Consider the following 17,376-nt stretch of genomic DNA (forward strand, 5'->3'; position numbering starts at 1 on the left):
GGGGGGGCACAAGGACGAAGGAGGGGGCACGTCGGGATGGAGGAGAGCAGCAGTGCTGTATGGATGGGGGGGGGTCCTGTGTGGACCCCCCCCGGGCAGGCTGGAGGCTGAGAGGTTGTCAGGACTCAGCACCATGGGGGAGGGGAGGGGGCACATTTGCAGTGTGCCCCCCCCACCCTGGGGGGGCTGCAGTGGAAGGGGGTCGAGGAGGTGACATGGGGGGGGGGGCAGTGGGAGCCCCTGTGCTGGGTGGTGATTTAATGGGGGGGGGGGCACCCCAGAGCCCCCCACCATCCCCCTCAGTGCACGGGGGAAAGCTCCAGTATAAGACACCCCCCCCCCCCCCCCAAAAAAAATAAAGCTCCACTTTGCTTTGGGGGGGAGGGGGGCACGCAGAACTGGAAGATCCCCCCCCAAAAACCAACCAGGCTGACGGGGGGGGGTGGGGGTGTCCTTCCAGCCTCCCCCGGCACTGTACTGAGGGGGGGGCAGAAATGGGCCCAGCCCCCAGCAGAGTGGGGCTCCGAAGGGGTATTTGGGGGGGGGGTCAACAGCTCTAGCTACTAACCTGGGGGGGCTAGCAAAGCGGGGGGGGGGGTGTCACTGGAGAGAGTTTATGTTAATATATTTTATTTAATAAAAGCTAAAACCCGCAGAGCGCCTGCGTGCGGCCCCCGGCTCGTGTGTCCCCCCCCCCCCCCCCCATTTACCGGCTCCAGAACAGCCCCCACCCCCAAAAAACCTCTGTCTCTTGTTGCAAAATGACTGTTTGGGACCCCCCCACCCCGCGATCCCACGGGAGGGGCGTACCTGGTGCCCCCCTGCCCCGGCTGGGATGCGGGTGGGGGGCAGCACCGTCCCTTCTCTCCCCCCCCCCCGACCGCGCTGACTGTGTACAGCTCCTATAAAGAGATGGAGATGAAACCCGCTCTGGAGGGTCGCGTGGCTCTGTGGGGGGGGGAATTGGGGTGAAAACACAGCAAAAAGGGGTAAAATAGAACTGGCTCGGGGGGGGGGGGGTCAAAGTGCTGGGGGGGGGGCAAGGGAGAAGAGGAGGGGAGCCGAGGGAAGGGGAGACGCAGCCCTCGGCCTCTCTCCGCTGGCTTTTATTGCATTTATATATAATATATATTCAAACTTTTACAATAATTTTAACTTGATAACATCCAAGTTCGATTTGGTTTTAATACATATAAAATTAGGCCTCTACGAGTGGCGGGGAGCCCTCGCCGCCGCTCCCCAAAGAAGAGTTCTCCTTAAAAGTAACAGAAAATTAAAGGACCTTCCTGCCCCACCCCCCCCACCCCGGGCTCCGGCCACTGACCTGGGGGGGGGGGGGGCGTGGGGGGGGGCCAAACCAAGTGCAAATCACTGATATGTACAAACTAGACAAGCATCTCTCTGCAAACACCCCTGTGGCGGGGGGGGGGGGGGGGGGAAGGGGGGGACACAGCCCTGGGGGGGTTGGAGGAGGGGGGGGGGGGCCACCGGCCAGAGCCCCCCCAAGGCTGGGGGAGAGCCCTGAAGAACGCAGGGGCTGGTGTGGGGAGGGGGACAGGGGCCATACCCCCCCCCCCCCCCCAGCAGGAAGGGGAATGGGGAGGGAGGGGGCACTCCTAGGGACGGGGGGCGGGGGGGGGGGGGAGGGGCCACGCTCCTGCTGGGAACTTCAATGCAAAAATCCCCCCCCCGCTCCCTCCCGTCGCCGCGGGGGTCCTGGGGAGGGCAACGTGCCCAACCCCCCCCCGCCCCCCCCGGGGGCTGCGGCGCTGTCCCCAGGGGTGGGCTGGGGCTGCGAGGCTGAGGAGGAAGGGGCGGTGGGGGGGGGGGGGGGGGGGCGGGTGTCCTTAACATGTCAATAAAAAGCTCAAAGTGTTAGTAGGGAGGTGCCCGGAGCCCCCCCGCCGCCCCGGGGCTCGGGGGGGTGGGGGGGGGGCTCATGAGGGCATGCACTGCACCCGGTCCGGGCCCTCCTCCTCATCATCCGAGGTGTCGGAGGAGCTGGGGGACTCGTCCGAGTCGCCGTCCGGTGCCCCGGGCTCCCGTCGGCGCTGCTGGGGGGGGGGGGGGGGGGGGGAGGAGGTCCGAGAGGAAGGGGTTTGAGGGGGAGGGAAGCTGGGGGGGCACGGTCCCGGTGCTCCCCGGGAGGACGAGGAGGATGAGGAGGCACCTACCCGGTGGTGACGCCGCTGTCGGAGGTGGTGCATGAGGAACCAGAGCATGTGGCTGTCGAACATGTCGGTGTGGTGCAGGCTGTCCTCGTCCCGCTCCAGCTTGTTCTTCTTGATCACCTGCGGCCACCCAAAATTTGGGGGGGGGGGGAGGAAGGGGTCAGGGGCTGGGGTCCGCGAGCCCCCGCCTCGCCCCGGGGCCGGGGTCTCACCTCCTTGAGGCCGGTGAGCTCGGTGGGGTTCTCGGCCGTGGGCGCCCAGATCTTGACATCGTGGTCGAGGCCGCTGGTGGCCAGGACGGGGAGGTGGGGGTGCGGCTCCAGGCAGTTCACCTGGGGGGGCGGGGGGGGGAACAACGTGATGGCCGGCCCCGTGGGGACCGCAACCAGCACCACCGGTGAGGCCGATGGCCCCCAACCCGTCCCCTTGTCCCCAAAGCGGGGGGGCACAGCCCAAGCTGGGGTGGGGGCAGCGGGGCAGCCTCGTTACCCCGAGTCCTTAAACAGGGGAGATGGAGGCGACCCCAAACCCGCTGGGGGGGGGGCGGCATTGCCGCAGTCCCGGGGGCTGCCCGTGCCCCCCCCTCCCCGCGCCACCAGCCCCTGGGCCGCTGCCAGCGCGGAGCCGTCCCCGCGCCGCGGCTCCCAGGGCTGCGAGCAGAAGGCAGAAAGGGCTCGGTGAGCCCTGAATAATGCACGGGGCGCCCAGCGCTGAAAGCCCGGCGCGGCGGGAGCAACAAAAGAGGGGGGAGAGAGGGAAAGAAAAGGGAAAAGCCAGAGCCCGGCAGGGAGCGGAGGGGACAGCGGAGGAGCCCAGCCCGGCGAGGGACCCGCAGCGAGGCCGGATCCTGCCCGGTCCCGGTGGTGCTGGCTGGGGGTGGCAGTGCCAGCGGCCGCCAGGCGCTGGCACGGGGCCGCGGCCACCCAGACAAAAGGCGACTGTGGGGCCGGCGGGGGAGCGAGCGCGGGACCGGGGTGGCCGCAGGGAGGGCGCTGGGGACGACGAGCCCCAGAGGGACGTGGGGACGCGACAGAGCCACCGCAGCCACCTCGGGACCGGTCCTGCACTGGGAGCCCCCCCACCCCCCTCGATGCCCACCCAAAACCTGGCACCCGCAGCCCCAGGGGTGCCCCTAGGGCGTCCCTTCCTCTCCCAGTCCCTGTGCCCCTTGGGGACAGGCAGTGCCCAGACACCTCCGAGCCTGCCCTGGCTCTCAGCCCAGTGGGGGGGGGGGCCAAAATGGGCAAAGCTCCCCCCCCCCCCGCCAGCAGAAGCTGGTGCAGAGGCAGCGGCCGCCTGGGACCTGACCGCGGCCGGCCCAGAGCCTGGGAAATTCGGCGCAGGGCCGACCCCGGTGCAGCTGCGGCCTTTTCCTGCACACCGCGCAGCTGCAAAACCCCCAGGGAGCAGCGCCCGGAGCCGGCCCCGCAGCTCGGGCGTCCCCACGGCTCCGCGGTCTTTGCTTACAAGCACCCGGCGGCGATTTTTACTCTGATTTATTCCCCACCGGAGCCGTCTGGGAGCTCGGCTCCCCTCTGAGCAGCGCAGGGGCAGGGCAGCTCGCAGCTCCCTGCCCACAACCATGGGGACGGTGACGCCGAAGCCCGCAGGACGGCGGGGAGGTGCTGAGCACCCCAGGGACGCGGCTGTGCGAGCTGGCACGGACCCTGCTTGGCTTCTGGTGGGAATTCAAGGGGACGTGCGAAAAGGGGAGGAAAAATGGTGTAGGAGTGGTGTAGGAGCGGTGTAGCGAGGAACCGGAGGGCAGCCAGCGGCCCGGGGGGGACGCGCGGGGCGCAGCCCCAGGCGAACTCACCACGCCGCCCTTGTCGCCCTCCATGAACTGCACGATCTGGCAGGACGATTTCTCCCACAGGAAGATGTGGCCGCAGTCGCTGCCGCTCACCACAAACTCGCTTTTTGGGCCGTAAAAATTGACGCCTTTCACTGCAAGGAGAGAAACAAGCAGCCCGAGGCCATCAGGAGCCGGGCAGCGCTCCCTGCCATGAATTCGCTTCCTGCCTGGCAGCCAGCGAGTTTCCAAGGTTACCGGCGTGGATCTCTTCCGTCCCCAGACACACAATAGCTCATTCTTTGCAAGCCCAAGAGTTTGTGTTAAGGGTCTTTGAGAGGAGGATGAGACGCGCGGAGCTGCAGAAATGGGCTCAAAGCGGGCGTTTACCCATCCGGGTTGCTCTGGGGACGGCTCCCCAAAACCAGCCTGCCCCAAAGCCTCGGCCCAGCCCCCCGGCCCCCGCATGCTGATGGGGAAAGGGCTGCAGAGGTGGAGGGGCTGGCAGGGGGCCGGGAGAAGCCTCCGAGCCCTGTCCCTGCTGCCTGCAGGAGCCACCCCGGCCCGGCCGCCCTTACCCGTGGCGTTGTTGCGATGTCCCTTGTACCTCTTGATGTACTCGGCCCCGTCGCTGTGCGAGGAGTTGAAGAGATAGATGTCCTCGTCGTTGTAGCTGGCCAACAGCTCTGGAGTGAGAAGGAAGAGAGGGGCATTGGGGGTGAGCCCGCGGAGGTGGCCTCTGCCACGGCACCGTGCTGCCACCGCAGGGCTCCGGGCACCGCAGTGCCGGCAGGGCAGGGCTGTACTCACCCGAGCCGTCGTGGCTGTACACGAGGCAGGTGATGTTAGCTTTGGACTCGCTGTTTACCTAGGGAAACCACACACAGCTCCCATCCCATCTCCTCCTCCCTCCGAGGCCACAACCCGCACCGGCCGCGCGCTGCAGGGCTCGGGGTGCGCGTTACTGCTCTGCGGCCATCTTACAGCCAGCACCAAGGCGCTGCGCCTTCCTAAGCCGGGGGTGGGCTTTGCGGACACTGGAAGATTTGGGTCAGAAAAAAATATAAGAAAAAAAAAAAAAAGCCAGGCCGTTTCTCCGGCTTCCCTCGCTGGTTTCCAGGCAGGAAGCCCGTGAGAGGCCTGGCCAGCGAGCGCTCCTCGGCCTCTCCTCAGCGCAGCTCCCCGGGGAGCGCTCTGCGGATCCGGCCCCACCGCAGGCTCCAGCGCCGCCTGCGCCAGACCCCGGGCAGACCCCGTCTGTGCCTTGCTCGTCCCACAGCACCACGGTCCCCTGCAGCCACGCGTCCCCTGGGCTCAGCACGCCCTGAGCCAGGCACAGAGGCGGCACGCAGAGGCCACGGGGCCACCATCTGCCCGGCCACGATGGCCAACGAGAGCCGACGGCCACTGCTGGATGTCCCCACGGTGCCCCAGCCACGTGCCCCAGCCCGTCGCCCCATGGAAGCGAGCGCTCACCAAGTGGTGGGGGCAGAACTTCTTCAGCACGCCGTTGTTTTCATTCTCGTCTATTTTCCGCTGGTCGTAGATCCTGGGGAGGGACGGCAGACGTGGGACACTCGCCCGAGACGCGAGCGACGCTCGGGCAGAGCCGAGGAGCACGGAGGGCGAGCGCTGCCCACCCCTACGGGCAGGAGGCAGGGACGGCTCTGCCCCACCGCGGAGCTGCCACCTCCGACCCCGCTCCGTGGCCAAGACCTGCCCTGATGCTGGCCGCAGGCTCCAGCCCTCGCCAGGGATCTGCGGAGCTGCAAGCGGCCGGGGCTGGCAGAAGTCGCGGCCAAAGCAGCTTAACGTCACCCCTAATTACGTCGGGGGCACCGTCTGGTGGCACGTGACAATGTCAAAGCCCGGGTGCACAGAGGCCACGGCCTGCATTCGGGGTTGTCAGCCCGGAGACGGCTTGGCAAGGGGGACGTGACCGCCACCACCCTTATCCTGGGCTGGCCTGGACTCCTCGGGGTCCCACGGGAGCGCTTAACCTGACGTGGGAGCGCACCGGGAGCCGCCCCGGGCAGGGCAGGGAGGAGGAATGTGGCTCAGGACACGGCAGGGAAAGGCAGCAGAAAGCAGGAGGGAGGGGAAGCTGCGCTGAGGGCTCTTCCAAAAGCCGCTGAGCTAGCTCGACACCGGCGCTGCTGCTCGTGAGCAGCCTGCAGAGCCCACGTGTGAAGCGTTTGCGTGCCCGGCGCCCCGGGAGATGCTGCCGGCACGCCAGACGCCCGCGGGGCTGTCGCTCCGGGGAGCTGACGCTGCACGAGCAATCCTGGCGGCGGGGAGCCGCGGCCCCAACGCATCCGCAGGGAGCCGAGCGACACCGCGGCTCTGCTGAGCCTCGGGGAGCCGCAAAGCCCACGGGGTGGCTGCAAGGGAAGCCTTCAGGCAAAAGCCTCGGCTCTGGCTGCTGGCACTGCTCGGCAGGGGGCTCAGCAGCCCTTCTGGAAGGCCTCGAAGCTCGGGACAGGACACGGGCAGGAACAAAATGGAAAGCCAGCTCCGTTCACTGCAGGTGCTTGTGCTGGAGCTGCTCGCCGTGGGCCACGAGCCTCTGCCAAAAGCAGGTGCCAAATAATCGTGGTTTATCCCCCCCCCCAGCTCTGGGGGAGCTCCGCGCTGATGTGGGAGCCACGGAGGCAGCCAGCTCCAGCACAGGAGGACGCTGCCCTGAGCACCTCAGAGGCCAGAGAAGGGAGACCTGAAGGCAGGAGGGACGGAGGAAACAGCCCGCAGCTGGGGGCGGAGGATGCCCCACGGGATCAGAGCTGTGCGTGCCGTGCCTTCAGCTCCGCAGGGGAACGATCCCTGGCTGGGGGCTTCACGGGGAGGCAGGGGCACGAGGGGAGGACGTGGGCTCCCACGGGCAAAGCCACAGCACCGTGGGGATGGGAGGAAGAGGAGCTGCGAGGGCTTCCTTCCCAACGCAGCTCTGGAGGAGCTTTCGACTAAGCAAGTTCAGGAAGACTTCAATTAATTAAGAGGAGGAAGTGTCGGGGGCTTGCATTTGCCACTTCAGGAGCTCAGTCCTGCGGAAGCCAAGAGCTTCCCCGAGCCTTCACCTCGCCTCTGATGCACGCTGGGCACTGCGGGCCGGCTGGGGAGCGGGAGGAGATTTAGCTGAAGCTCGTTAGGAGAACCGCTGGTCCCTGGGGAAAGGCTGTCCCAGCCCCAGGGCGCGCTGGACACTGGATCCCAGCGCTAAACCTCAAAGGATCCGAATCCTCCTCTGCTAATCCCACCTGCCTTCGTGCTGCTTATGGGAGAACGGGCTTTGGAGGCATTAATGGTCCGAGCCACAAGTGGCCCTAGGGGGGACGTCGGAGCTGGCTGGGCGCCAGGCGAGCCCCCCGGGGACGCTCACGTCCGTTTCGGGGGCTCGGCTCACCCAGCCTCAGCACAGACTCACCTCACAAACTGATCTCTGCCTCCCACAGCAAACTGGTAGGTGTTAGCTGGGTTCACGTAGATGGTGTACAGACCCACTTTCTTCTCCTTTTCCTTTGTCACAACCAGTTTCCTTTAAGAGATGAGGAATAATAATAACAAAACAACAAAAAAAATCCACCTCGAATTCAAAACAGGGTCCAGATGGGAAATGCAGGAGCTCCGCGAGCCTCTTACTCACTCCCAGAGAAAAAAAAAAAAAAAAAACAACGCAAAAACAGCAAAAACCACCCAAGCATTTCAGCTTCCAAACCGAAGCGAGCACATGCTCTGTCTGCGAGTCAAACAGCGCAGGGTGAAATCATTCCCTGGCGTTTGCCTCCAAAAATGTCTGAAGGGTTTCACGGCCCAGGCTGAAGCCTGATGGAGCCGGACAGCCAGCAGCGAGAGCGGAATCAGCTTAACTCCACAGCCGAAACCCTCTGCTGTTATTTCTCCCCACCCATCTCGCTGTAACAAGGCCCAGATTTAACGAAATCCGACGCACAGCAGCTCCCCTCCCCCAGGAGTCTGGGCTCAATATTTAGGCTCTGTAGACACGAACACAAACCGAGGCAGCATCCTCAAGAAGGAACAGCGAGCTCCAAAGCTTGTCTTTCTTCTAATTATACCGTTCGGCTTAATGAAAGATGGGAGCTGCCTACGGGCTGCCTGCACGCCCTGCCTCCGGAGCGGCTCCCCCCGCGCACGCTGACAGCTCCCTGCACCGAACCCAAACAGCAGCGTGGATCCCCGCGAGGGACGAGGGGGGACGGACCCACTGCCGCGTGCTGACCGACAGCCTCCTTTCCAAACCGACCCGGCGAATAGAGGGGGGGGAAGGGACGAGGATTAAACGCCCCGGCAGTTTTTGCCCCGGTTATGAAACAGATGGGCGTACGGCTGCGGACAGAAGCACTTGCACACACAAATAAAACCAAAGCACCGGGGGACGAGCTCCGAAGCGCTCGCTTTTAAGCAGGATCAGCTCCAAAACAATATTCCGCTACGCTGGAAAAGTACCACGCTGTCAGAACCAGGCGGCTGTTCGAATACCCGCCGCGGATTTAGTTTGGAAGCTTGTCAGGAACGCCAGATCCCGCTGCCGCACAGGTTACGATCCAGCACGCACCGCCCAGCTGCTCGCTAATTATTGTCTTCCAATTAACAGCGATAGCGTTCGTGCGACGAGCGAGTCAGACAAACTCCGGGCTCTGCGCTGCCGCCAGCACGGAGGGGCTGCGAGTCGGCAGCCTCTGGGCTGCTCCCCGAGCACCCGGAGGAGCCGGGGGCCAGGACCCACAGCACCGGCGTGACTGCTGCCCCCGAGCTGAACGGGCCCCGAGGGGCCTCATCCTGCCAGAGGATGAGGGTTCAAGCACCCTGATTAACGAGGCTCCTGGCCACATCCTCGTGCAGGATGGCCGGACCCACGTGAGGTCCTGACGCCGCTCCTCCCGACCCAGGAGCTCTCCTGCCTGATCCTGCCTCACGCACAACCTAGCGTCCCAAACCCAGCAGCGGGACCCTCAGCCCTACGCGACCGAGTGACCCTCGCCCTCCCCCCGGTTCTCGCAGCAGGAGCGGGGAGAGAGATACTCACGAGGCAGGCCGGTCTTGCCGCAGATCAATGGTGAAGACTACAGCATCTTCACCTGCTGATAGGAAAGTGCATGGAGAATCCGGTTCTAGGGCCAGCTGGAAGATAAATACTTGGGCATTGGTTCCCTTTTTACCCGACAAAGTGGTAAGATTCCTTTCTCCCAGTAAACCACCAACAGGAGCCCCCAAACCCCGCAGCTGTGCGCTTGTCCCTCTGCTTCGTTACAGGCCCCAGAGGCCCTCCTCGTTCCGTGCTGCTGCTGCCCAAGAGCAACGGGCCCTCACCCCTCGGAAATGAGGGCAGTCGGTAAGAAATATTTAAGGACCGGTCCCTCCACAGCCGCCCGAGGGAGGCACGGCTCTGCCGCCGGTATTCCCGGCAGCCTCGTCCAGCGGGGAGGGCCCGTGGGCGTTACGGGGCGCGGGGCCCCCCGCGGAGGCCGGTGGGGGCTCACCTTGTGCGAGGCTCCTTTGTGCTGCGCCACGCGCTTGGTGTTTTTGCAGCACTGGGTGGCGGAGAGCTCAGCCACGCGGACCTGGCCGTCGCGAGCACACATGGCTAGCGTGGAGTCGCCGCTGTTGGGGAGGAACTTGGCCTGCAAGAGAGCAAGCGGAGGGGCTGCTTCGAAAGCCAGGGCGCGGGCGTGCGCGTACGTTCAAGGACCAGAGAGGACGGGACCTGGAGGGGCGCATCCTCACGCCCTGCCCTGTCCCGGCAGCTCTGCCTGCAGAGCCCCGGCTCGACGGGCTGGGTTGGCTGAGAGACCACCCCCGGCTCTTTTCGGAGAGCTGAGAGCACGGTGGGGACGTGGGAAGGTGCTGGTGGTCCCAGCGCCCCTCCAGGCTGCGGCTGCGCGGGGCCGAGCCCGATGCTCCGGGCCCCCTCTGGCGGTGGCAGAGCCGTGGCACGGCACCGCACGGCCCGGCATCCTCCGGCTGCTCCCAGAGCTGGGGCTGGGGAGTCCCAGCCGCGTGGGACACCCATCGCAGGCAGGGTGCCACGGGACGGCAGATTTTTAGGGCACACGGGGAAGTTTTGGTGGCTGGTTACCGCCGCTGGATCCTTCCAGCCGGCCCTTAGCTTTAAAAATACGCTTCTCCCGCCCTGCACAGCATCACAGGGGGACATCGCGCACGCCCCTACAGCAGGTAAGTGCCCGCTGCGCCACAGAGGGCCCAGAAGGGGCTCTCCCCAGCACCCCGGACCCTGAGGACCGTCCCCGCGCCCTCCTCACCTGGAAGACGTTGCTCTTGTGGCCGCTCTCGAACTCCAGCACCGGCTGCCTGCGGACCCAGTCCCACACCACCACTTTGAGGTCGTCGCTGCCGCTGGCCAGCCACGTGCCGCGCTGGTTAAAGTGCAGGGTGTTGACGCAGCCCGTGTGGCCCTCGAGGCCGTGCTGGAGGCGGAAGCGCTGCACGAAGACGCGGGCGCCGCAGGCCTCGTAGACGAAGCGGGAGCTGGAGCCCAGCTCCCTCTCGCGCAGGGCGTGGACCGCCTGCCAGCGGGGCTGGGGCAGCGCCGTGGTCTCCGAGGACACCCAGTCCTCCAGCGCCTGCTCGTCGTCCGAGGAGTCTTGCTCGTGGTTGGCGCGTTTGCGCTGGGCGCGGCGGTGGGACCGCTGCTCCTCCTCTTCGTCCTCCTCCTCCTCCTCCTCCGAGTGCGACCGGTCAAGGGCCCGGCTCTCCTCGTTGATGGAGTAGTGCCCCGTGTCGTCCATGCTGTCAGAGTCCTTCTCTTCCCCCGAGCTCTCCGTGTCCGTGTCCCGGCTCTCGGTGCTGGTGCGGTTGGGCCCCACGTCGTCTCCCGTCAGGCTCAGGCTGAGGTCGGAGGCCTCCACCTCGATGCCGGAGGAGGTTTCTCGGCCCTCCTCAGCCGACATCTCCTCCGGGCTGCTGGACAAGCTGCCTGCGCGGTGCAGACGACGCCGTGAGCTTCCCCAGCAGAGCCACGTCTCCCAGGGCCCCCCCTCGTCCCCGCGCAGGGCGGGTGGGCAGCGGGAACGAGCCCCCAGCCATCCAGCCTCCGCTCGGTGCCCAGCGCCAGCCCACAGCACCCGACTTCACACCGAGTTTGTCCCTGTTCCCACCGCCTCCGACCGCTGACACCTCCCAAGGGACACCCCCCTGGGACAGAAGCCCCCACGAGGGGCAGCCCGCGCCCCGCACTCACCGTTGACGATGTCCGTCTTCCCGTCCATGCTGCTCCCTCTGTCTGACATCTCGCTGCCCCGCGCGCTCCCCCTGAAAGTGAGAGGGAGAGAGCAGAAGCTGGAGCTCGGGCAGCCGGCAGGGGCAGGGACCAGAGCCCCCCGCTCACTCGCGGCCGCTCTCGAGGGCTCCGCTTCCTGAGCGGAACGTCACCGGAGGGACCCCACGCTCCTGAGGGGGGGGGGCAGAGGGGCTCGCTGAGCCCCAAACCCCACCCCCAACGCCCCCCGGCCTCCAGGCACCCGCTGCCGGGCAGCGCCCACCAGCCCCTCTCCACCCACGAGCCCGCAGGGGGAGGCAGCTCCGTGTCGGTGCCCCCCGCGCCCCGTCCCTGCTTCGCCCCGAGGCCAGCGCTTTCCCCGGCCCCGCTCAGAACACGAGGAGTCGGCGGCTTTCCCTCCAGCAGGACGGGCGCCTCAAACGCGAGCCGCGGCGCCGAGAAACATCTTGGCACCTGCAGGCCGTGGGCAGCCAGCTCAGAGCTGCTCGAGAGGAGGTTTTATTTATTTATTTATTTATTTTTTCCAACCCCCAGCGACAGGTTTTAAAGCCTCTCCCCACGCTCAGAGCCCTCCCAGCACCGCCGAGGGGCCGCTCTCCCCCTGCCGCCGAGGGGACGACGCTGCCGGACGGGGCGAGCGGAGCTGGGGGCAGCCGGGGCCGTCCCCGTGAAGCGCCCGGGGGCAGCACCTCCCGCGGGTCCCCCCCGCGCAGAAACCGCGGCGAGGGGCGAGGGCTCCCCGCCGCCCTGGTCCCGGCACCAGGCAGCGAGGCCGCGCCGCCCCCGGGGGGCTCTGGGGGATGTCACCTCGCCGGGGCGCGGGAGGGAAACGAAGCGGAGTCACGAGCGGCAGCGGTTTTGCCAAGGTGGCGGAAAAATAAAAACATTTTACGTAGGCTTTGCTCGTTCTTTGCTTCCCGTCTATTTTTAGGCCCTTGCTGGTGGAGCCGCTCGCTCTCGGCGGGCTCCCTGAGGGCAGCCAGGGGCGCCCCGCTGACACGCGGCGGGGGGGGGACACCCAGAGCAGGACGGCGTGAGCTCCGATCGGGGCTTAACCGGGAATTCCCGCCAGCCTCGGCCCCACAGAGCTGCGGGCCAAAGAAGGCAAAACGCCCCGGCCGCGTCCGCCGCCTCCAGCCCGGAGGAGCCGGGTGATTTAGGAGCGGGCTTGGCCCTGCCCGTGCTCCCCGCGGCCCGGACGCCTCGCGCCCCCGGCGAGATTTATCCAACCCTCGGCCCCGAGCGCTTCGCGTGGCTCCCACCTGCTCCTCGAAGGCCGCCGCTCGCGTCCCTGCCACAAACAGGAGGCGAGGGGACGGAGCGGGGCCGAGCTCGGCACGCGCCGGGGCTGGAATCCGGCACGGGCAGCGTCAGCGGTGCACAGCGGCCCCTCCGGGGACACGGCGGGCACCCTGCGGCCCCGCCACCGCCCCGCGGGGACAGCCGGCTGTGGCAGAGGCTCTCGAAACGCGGGAGCGCTTGTGCGGACGCCGAGTTCATGCCACCGAGCTCGCCGCGAGCCTGAGAGCTGCGGCCGCTAGCTCAGCACCAGAGGCGGGAGCGGAGAAGGAAAAAGCGAAGGAAAAAGCGAAGGAAAAAGCGAAGGAAAAAGCGAAGGAAAAAGCGAAGGAAAAAGCGAAGGAAAAAGCGAAGTGGTTTGTGCAGCTCCCGCCTTAACCGCTCCCCAGCGGGGCTGCCAGCACCACGCGACGGCTGCGCAGCGCCCCGTGAGGGCGGCGGAACCGAGGAGAGGGGGAGAGGGACGGAGACGAGCCCAGACGTGGGCACGACCCCGAGCCTTGGCCTGAGCGCCCCAGCTCAGCACCCGCGCAGTGGGGACAGGCAGCACGAGGCCGCCCTGCGCCCTCAGGTGCTCAGCACCCTCCCGCGTACCGGGGCAGAGCGGCGCTGGCACCCCGAGGCACCGGGGGATCGCCCGCGGGGTGACTCGAGCTGGCCCCGCGGGGCGCCGGGGGTCGGCTGCGGACCCTGCACGGCACCGGAGCTGCTCCCGGTGCTGCCGTCCTGGGGCAGGGCCAGATTCTGCCCGGTTCGGAGCCCCACGGGGCTGGGTCTGCGCTACCTCCGTGGCCCGCGGCGGCTCCGCTCCCGCAGGGCGCCGTCACCGGGCCTGCCTACGGGATGGGCTCAGCCACGCTGCCGGTAGCGATTAACTCCCAGCAATTAACTCCCGGTCCTGGGGAACGAGGGGACCGCGGGCCCGCCACCACGCGGACTTCTGCTCCGGCAGGCGGCTCCTGCCCCAGAACCCAGCGCCTTTTGCCCTTGGAGCCGTTAAACCCAAACGGCCGCAGGAGTCTCGTCGCCGGCGAGAGGAGCCGGGCCTTGGACTTGGCTCGTCGGAAGCGACTTCCCCCCCGCCTAACGACCTGCGGGATCAGTCATTAACGTCGGGATCAGTCATGAACGTCGCGTCGCGGCAGCCTTGCCGCCGAGGTGAGGGACGAGGAACTCCCCCTGGGAGGGGAGGAATCCCTTCCTCGAACCCTGCGGGAGGGGAATGCCGCTGGCCCCGGCCGCCTTCCGCACCTGGGAGCTCTGAACAAGCCGGCCCCGAGGGGCTGGGGCTGTTGCTGTCAGGGGGGCCGGCCCCGAGCCCCCCGCGGGGAGCCAGCGGCGGCGGCGCTTCGGGGCCGGAGGAAGCGGGAGGGGCGAAGGCGGGGAGCCCCCAGCCCGCGGCGGTGGCGGAGCGCTGCGCCCAGCCCAGCACCCTCCGCGGGCAGGGGCCTTACCTCGCCCGGCCACGGCTGCTGCCGAAGGAGGCCCCCGCGGGGCCCCGAGCGGACGAGGAACGCGACCCGGGCGCGGGGGATCCGCGGCAGGGAACGAGGGAACGGCGGCGGGGCTGGCGCCAGGAGCGCCCAATTCCCCGTCCCCGGCCGGCCGGGAGCCCCGGGGACGCTCGGCGCCTGCCTCGAGGCCTCTCGCGGGGAGAGGGAGGCGAGCGGGCGGCCCCCGGCTCGTCACCGACGCGGTTACCGGCAGCCCGAAGGAAGGAGGACAGGCAGCGGGCGCTGGAACGGGCCCGGCCCGATCCCCCGGGCACGCGGTGCTGAGCCGCGGTGCTGGGAGCCGCAGGGAGGCGACCCCGGGGGCTGTGCCCAGGTTCCGCCGCTCCCCGGCGGCGGCATCTGGACAGGATCAGCGCCGCGAGCCTCACGCGCCCGGAGCTCCTCCGGCGCCCTTGCGAGGGCCCTGAAAACCTCTCTCGGCGCGCCAAAACCCCCGGGTGCCGCGGCGGCACCTCCGCGGGGGGTCCCCTGGGACGGCTCCGAGCGACCACGGACTCGGGGGGCTTCTCGGGGGCCGTTCCCCCCCCCCCCCACCGGGGGGCTGATTCCCCCGGGGGATTTCCCGGCCCCGTGTCCCCCACGCGGCACCGCCCGGGACCTGCCGCTCGCTCCTACGCCGGCACCGGGGGGACGCGCCACGGGGGGGGGTTTACGGCTGGAAGCCCGGTGTTTAACGGGGCCTAACCGGGCGTTTAACCGGGCCTAACCACGCCTAACCGGGCGTTTAACCGGGCCTAACCGGGCGTTTGCAGCCGCTCCGGCCCCGAGCAGCCCGTCACCGAAACATTTACTCAGCGCTACAAACGCCCGCCCGGCAGCGTTTGGGCTCCCTGAAGGCGCCCCCCGGGAGACCGGGGGGGGGGCTTCAGTCCAACCGGGAGCCCCTCGCCCCCCGTTTCCAACCCCCCCCACCCCACCGGGACGCCCGGGGGTCACCGCGCTGCGGCCTCGCGCCGTGGTTTCCGCCGGGTCCCCCCCCGCCCGCGCCGGGCTCCTCCGAGCCGCTTCTATTTAAGGAAAGTTTCCTCATCGGGCCGGGACGGCGGCGGCGGCCCCGGTCCTACGGGGTGGGGGGGGGGGCTCCGGGAGCCCCCCCGAGCTCTCCCCCGGAACGGTTCCAGTGGGGGGGGGGGGAGGAGAGGCCGCCTCCACCTCCGGCCCCCGAAATTTGGGGAACCCCCCTCGGATCCCCCGTGCCCAGAAACCCGAGGAGCTCTGCCTCATTACGGGGTCACCGGGGAGCCTGGCGGGGGCACTCATTAAGCGCCCCCCCCCCCCCCGGTAATCCCAGGGAGATCCCCGATTAATTTCTCCCCCCGATTAATTAACGGCTCCCCACGACCCCTCTCTGGGGACGCAGCACCCACAGCCGCCCCCCAGCCCCTCGGCGCCCCCCAATTCCCGGGTGCTTCACCGGGGGGGGGGGGGGGGAGGGAGGGGGGGGGCGGTCCCGAGGGGCTTTTCTTGGTGGGAGAAGCGTGGGACAGCGAGGCTCTGCCCCTAATTAACCGCGGTTAACGAGGACCTCGGCACGCAGCCCGCTCCCTTCCCACCCGGCGGCCGTGAGGACGGAGGCCCCAGCTCCCCGGGGAGGGGACACGGTGGGGGGGGGGGATGGGGGGGGTACGGAGGAGATCCCAGTAAGGCCCCGCGCCCCAGTTTAAAGCCCTAACTGGGAGGCAGCACCGAGCCCCGTGCCCGACTCACCTGCGCGGCGGCGCCGAGGGATCGCCGGCAGCGGTCGAGGCCCGGTGGCGGGGGGGGGAGGGGGGGGGGGCTGGGGGGGTCCGGGCCCAGGACCGCGGCGCCACGGGGACACCGGGGACCGTCCTGGAAGGGAGGGGGGGGGGGGAGAAGCCCCAGGGGTGACACGGGTCGGGGTGGGGGCGGGCGGGCAGGTGGGACCCCCCCCCCCCCGGTGACCCCCGCCAAGGGGTGACGACGCCCCGGGGGCTGCAAGGAGCAGCGGGGGAGGGGGACGGGACCCCCCCCGCGCCCCCTCCTAAGGACCGGAGGGGACTTTGGGGCAACGGGAACTGGTCTTGAGCGCCAAAAAATACCGCCCCCCCCCGGCCCTGGGGGCAAAAATACACCCCCCCCCCCCCCCCAGCGCTCCCCGTCACGCACAACGTCCCCACACGGGTACTCGTGGGGGCGCAGGGACCCCTCCAGTGCCCCCCCAGCAGAGCAAGGGCTTCCCCAAAGCCCCCCCCAAGCAGTGAGACCCCCCCGGGGGCACCAGGACCCCCCCCGCCCCCCCCCCAGGCAGGTCCTCGGAGCGGCACGAACACGCTGGGCGCCCCCAAGAGGCTCCGCACCACCTGAAGGCAGCGGGGACCCCCCCCAAAATAAAGCCCACGACCCCCTGGGAAGGGCACGGAGCCCTCCCGTGGCCACACGGCCCCCGTGGGGGCGGCACAGCCCCCCCTTGCCCCCACCCCCGAGGGGCACCGGGACCCCCCCGGGACCCCAGGACCCCCCAAAAAACACCCCGGGGGCAGCAACGGAGGAAGAGCAGCCCCCCCCCCGCCCCCCGGCGCCCCCCCCAAAAGGAACCGGCGACCCCATGGGGACAGCGCAGCCCCCCCCCGAGAGGCAGCGACACCCGGGACCCCCCCGGATCCCCCAGACACCCCCCGGGACCACCGGGACCCCCCCAAACGCCCCCCCCGGTACCAGCTGGGTCCCCGCAGACCCCCCCGGGACCTCCCCCAATACCAGCAGGCCCCCTCCCAGGACCACCGGGCCCCCCCCCGACCCCCCGGGATCAACGGGGCCCCCTCGGGAGGAACGGGACCCCCCCCCCCCAAACACCCCCCCGGGACCCCCAAGACCCTCCCCCGGCCCAGCCGGGCCCCCCCGTGCCCCCCGAGGGCCGATAACGGCACGGCGGGACCAGGCCCCCCCCCGTCCCCCCCAAGGCCCCGGGGCACCGGGGGGAGGCCTCGGGAACCCCGGTAACGGAGGGGGGGGTACGGGGGGGGGGGGGGGGGGGGGCAGGCCACCGCCACCGAGGCCAGGCCGGGCCCGGGAAGGGGAGGAGGGAGGCCCCGGCCCTCCCGGGGGCCCCGCCCCGCCCGGGGGCCCCGCACCGACCCGACTGCCGCCGCCGCCGCCGCTCAGGCGCTGCCCCCGCGGCCCCCGGCCCGCAGCGCCATCTTGGAGCGCCGCCTCCGCGGGACGCTTTACGGCGCCGCGCCGCGCTTTACGGCAACGGCCGCCGCGCGACAGCGGCCCCCGCGCCCCCCCCCCGGCGTCGCCACGGCAACGGCGGCCCCGCCCCCTGCCGGGCCCCTCCGCGTGACGGCGGCGTCCTCACGTGACCCCCCGTGTTATTGTAGGGCCGAC

General features: G+C 69.0%; 1 protein-coding gene across 2 annotated transcripts; it reads right to left on the reverse strand.

Moving 5' to 3' along the window:
- Positions 1 to 1,118: 1,118 nt before the first annotated feature.
- DCAF8 (DDB1 and CUL4 associated factor 8) lies at positions 1,119 to 17,238 on the reverse strand. 2 transcript variants are annotated; one of them, XM_035570744.2, is made up of 13 exons: positions 17,125 to 17,238; positions 11,177 to 11,247; positions 10,239 to 10,912; positions 9,459 to 9,599; positions 9,005 to 9,099; positions 7,385 to 7,495; positions 5,440 to 5,512; positions 4,774 to 4,831; positions 4,542 to 4,649; positions 3,988 to 4,118; positions 2,384 to 2,503; positions 2,175 to 2,291; positions 1,119 to 1,255 (listed from the first exon to the last, which is right to left on the reverse strand). In XM_035570744.2, exons 2-13 carry the CDS (start codon positions 11,223 to 11,225, stop codon positions 1,199 to 1,201), a joined length of 1,734 nt encoding a protein of 577 aa, XP_035426637.1. In that variant the 5' UTR covers positions 11,226 to 11,247; positions 17,125 to 17,238; the 3' UTR covers positions 1,119 to 1,198. The 2 variants fall into 2 exon arrangements, with proteins under 2 accessions (XP_035426637.1, XP_035426638.1); XM_035570745.2 differs by lacking the exon at positions 17,125 to 17,238 and adding an exon at positions 13,969 to 13,991.
- Positions 17,239 to 17,376: the final 138 nt, after the last annotated feature.

Source organism: Cygnus atratus, unplaced genomic scaffold (genome assembly GCF_013377495.2).
Source record: "Cygnus atratus isolate AKBS03 ecotype Queensland, Australia unplaced genomic scaffold, CAtr_DNAZoo_HiC_assembly HiC_scaffold_46, whole genome shotgun sequence".
Taxonomy (NCBI): domain Eukaryota; kingdom Metazoa; phylum Chordata; class Aves; order Anseriformes; family Anatidae; genus Cygnus; species Cygnus atratus.

Coding starts and splice junctions, on each gene's coding strand:
- DCAF8 (XM_035570744.2), bottom strand. CDS start 11,225: ATGTCAGACAGAGGGAGCAGCATGGACGGGAAGACGGACATCGTCAAC. Junction 5,513..7,384: donor GGCAGAGATCAGTTTGTGAG/GTGAGTCTGTGC, acceptor GTCCCTCCCCAG/GATCTACGACCAGCGGAAAA. Junction 4,650..4,773: donor GTACAGCCACGACGGCTCGG/GTGAGTACAGCC, acceptor TTCTCACTCCAG/AGCTGTTGGCCAGCTACAAC.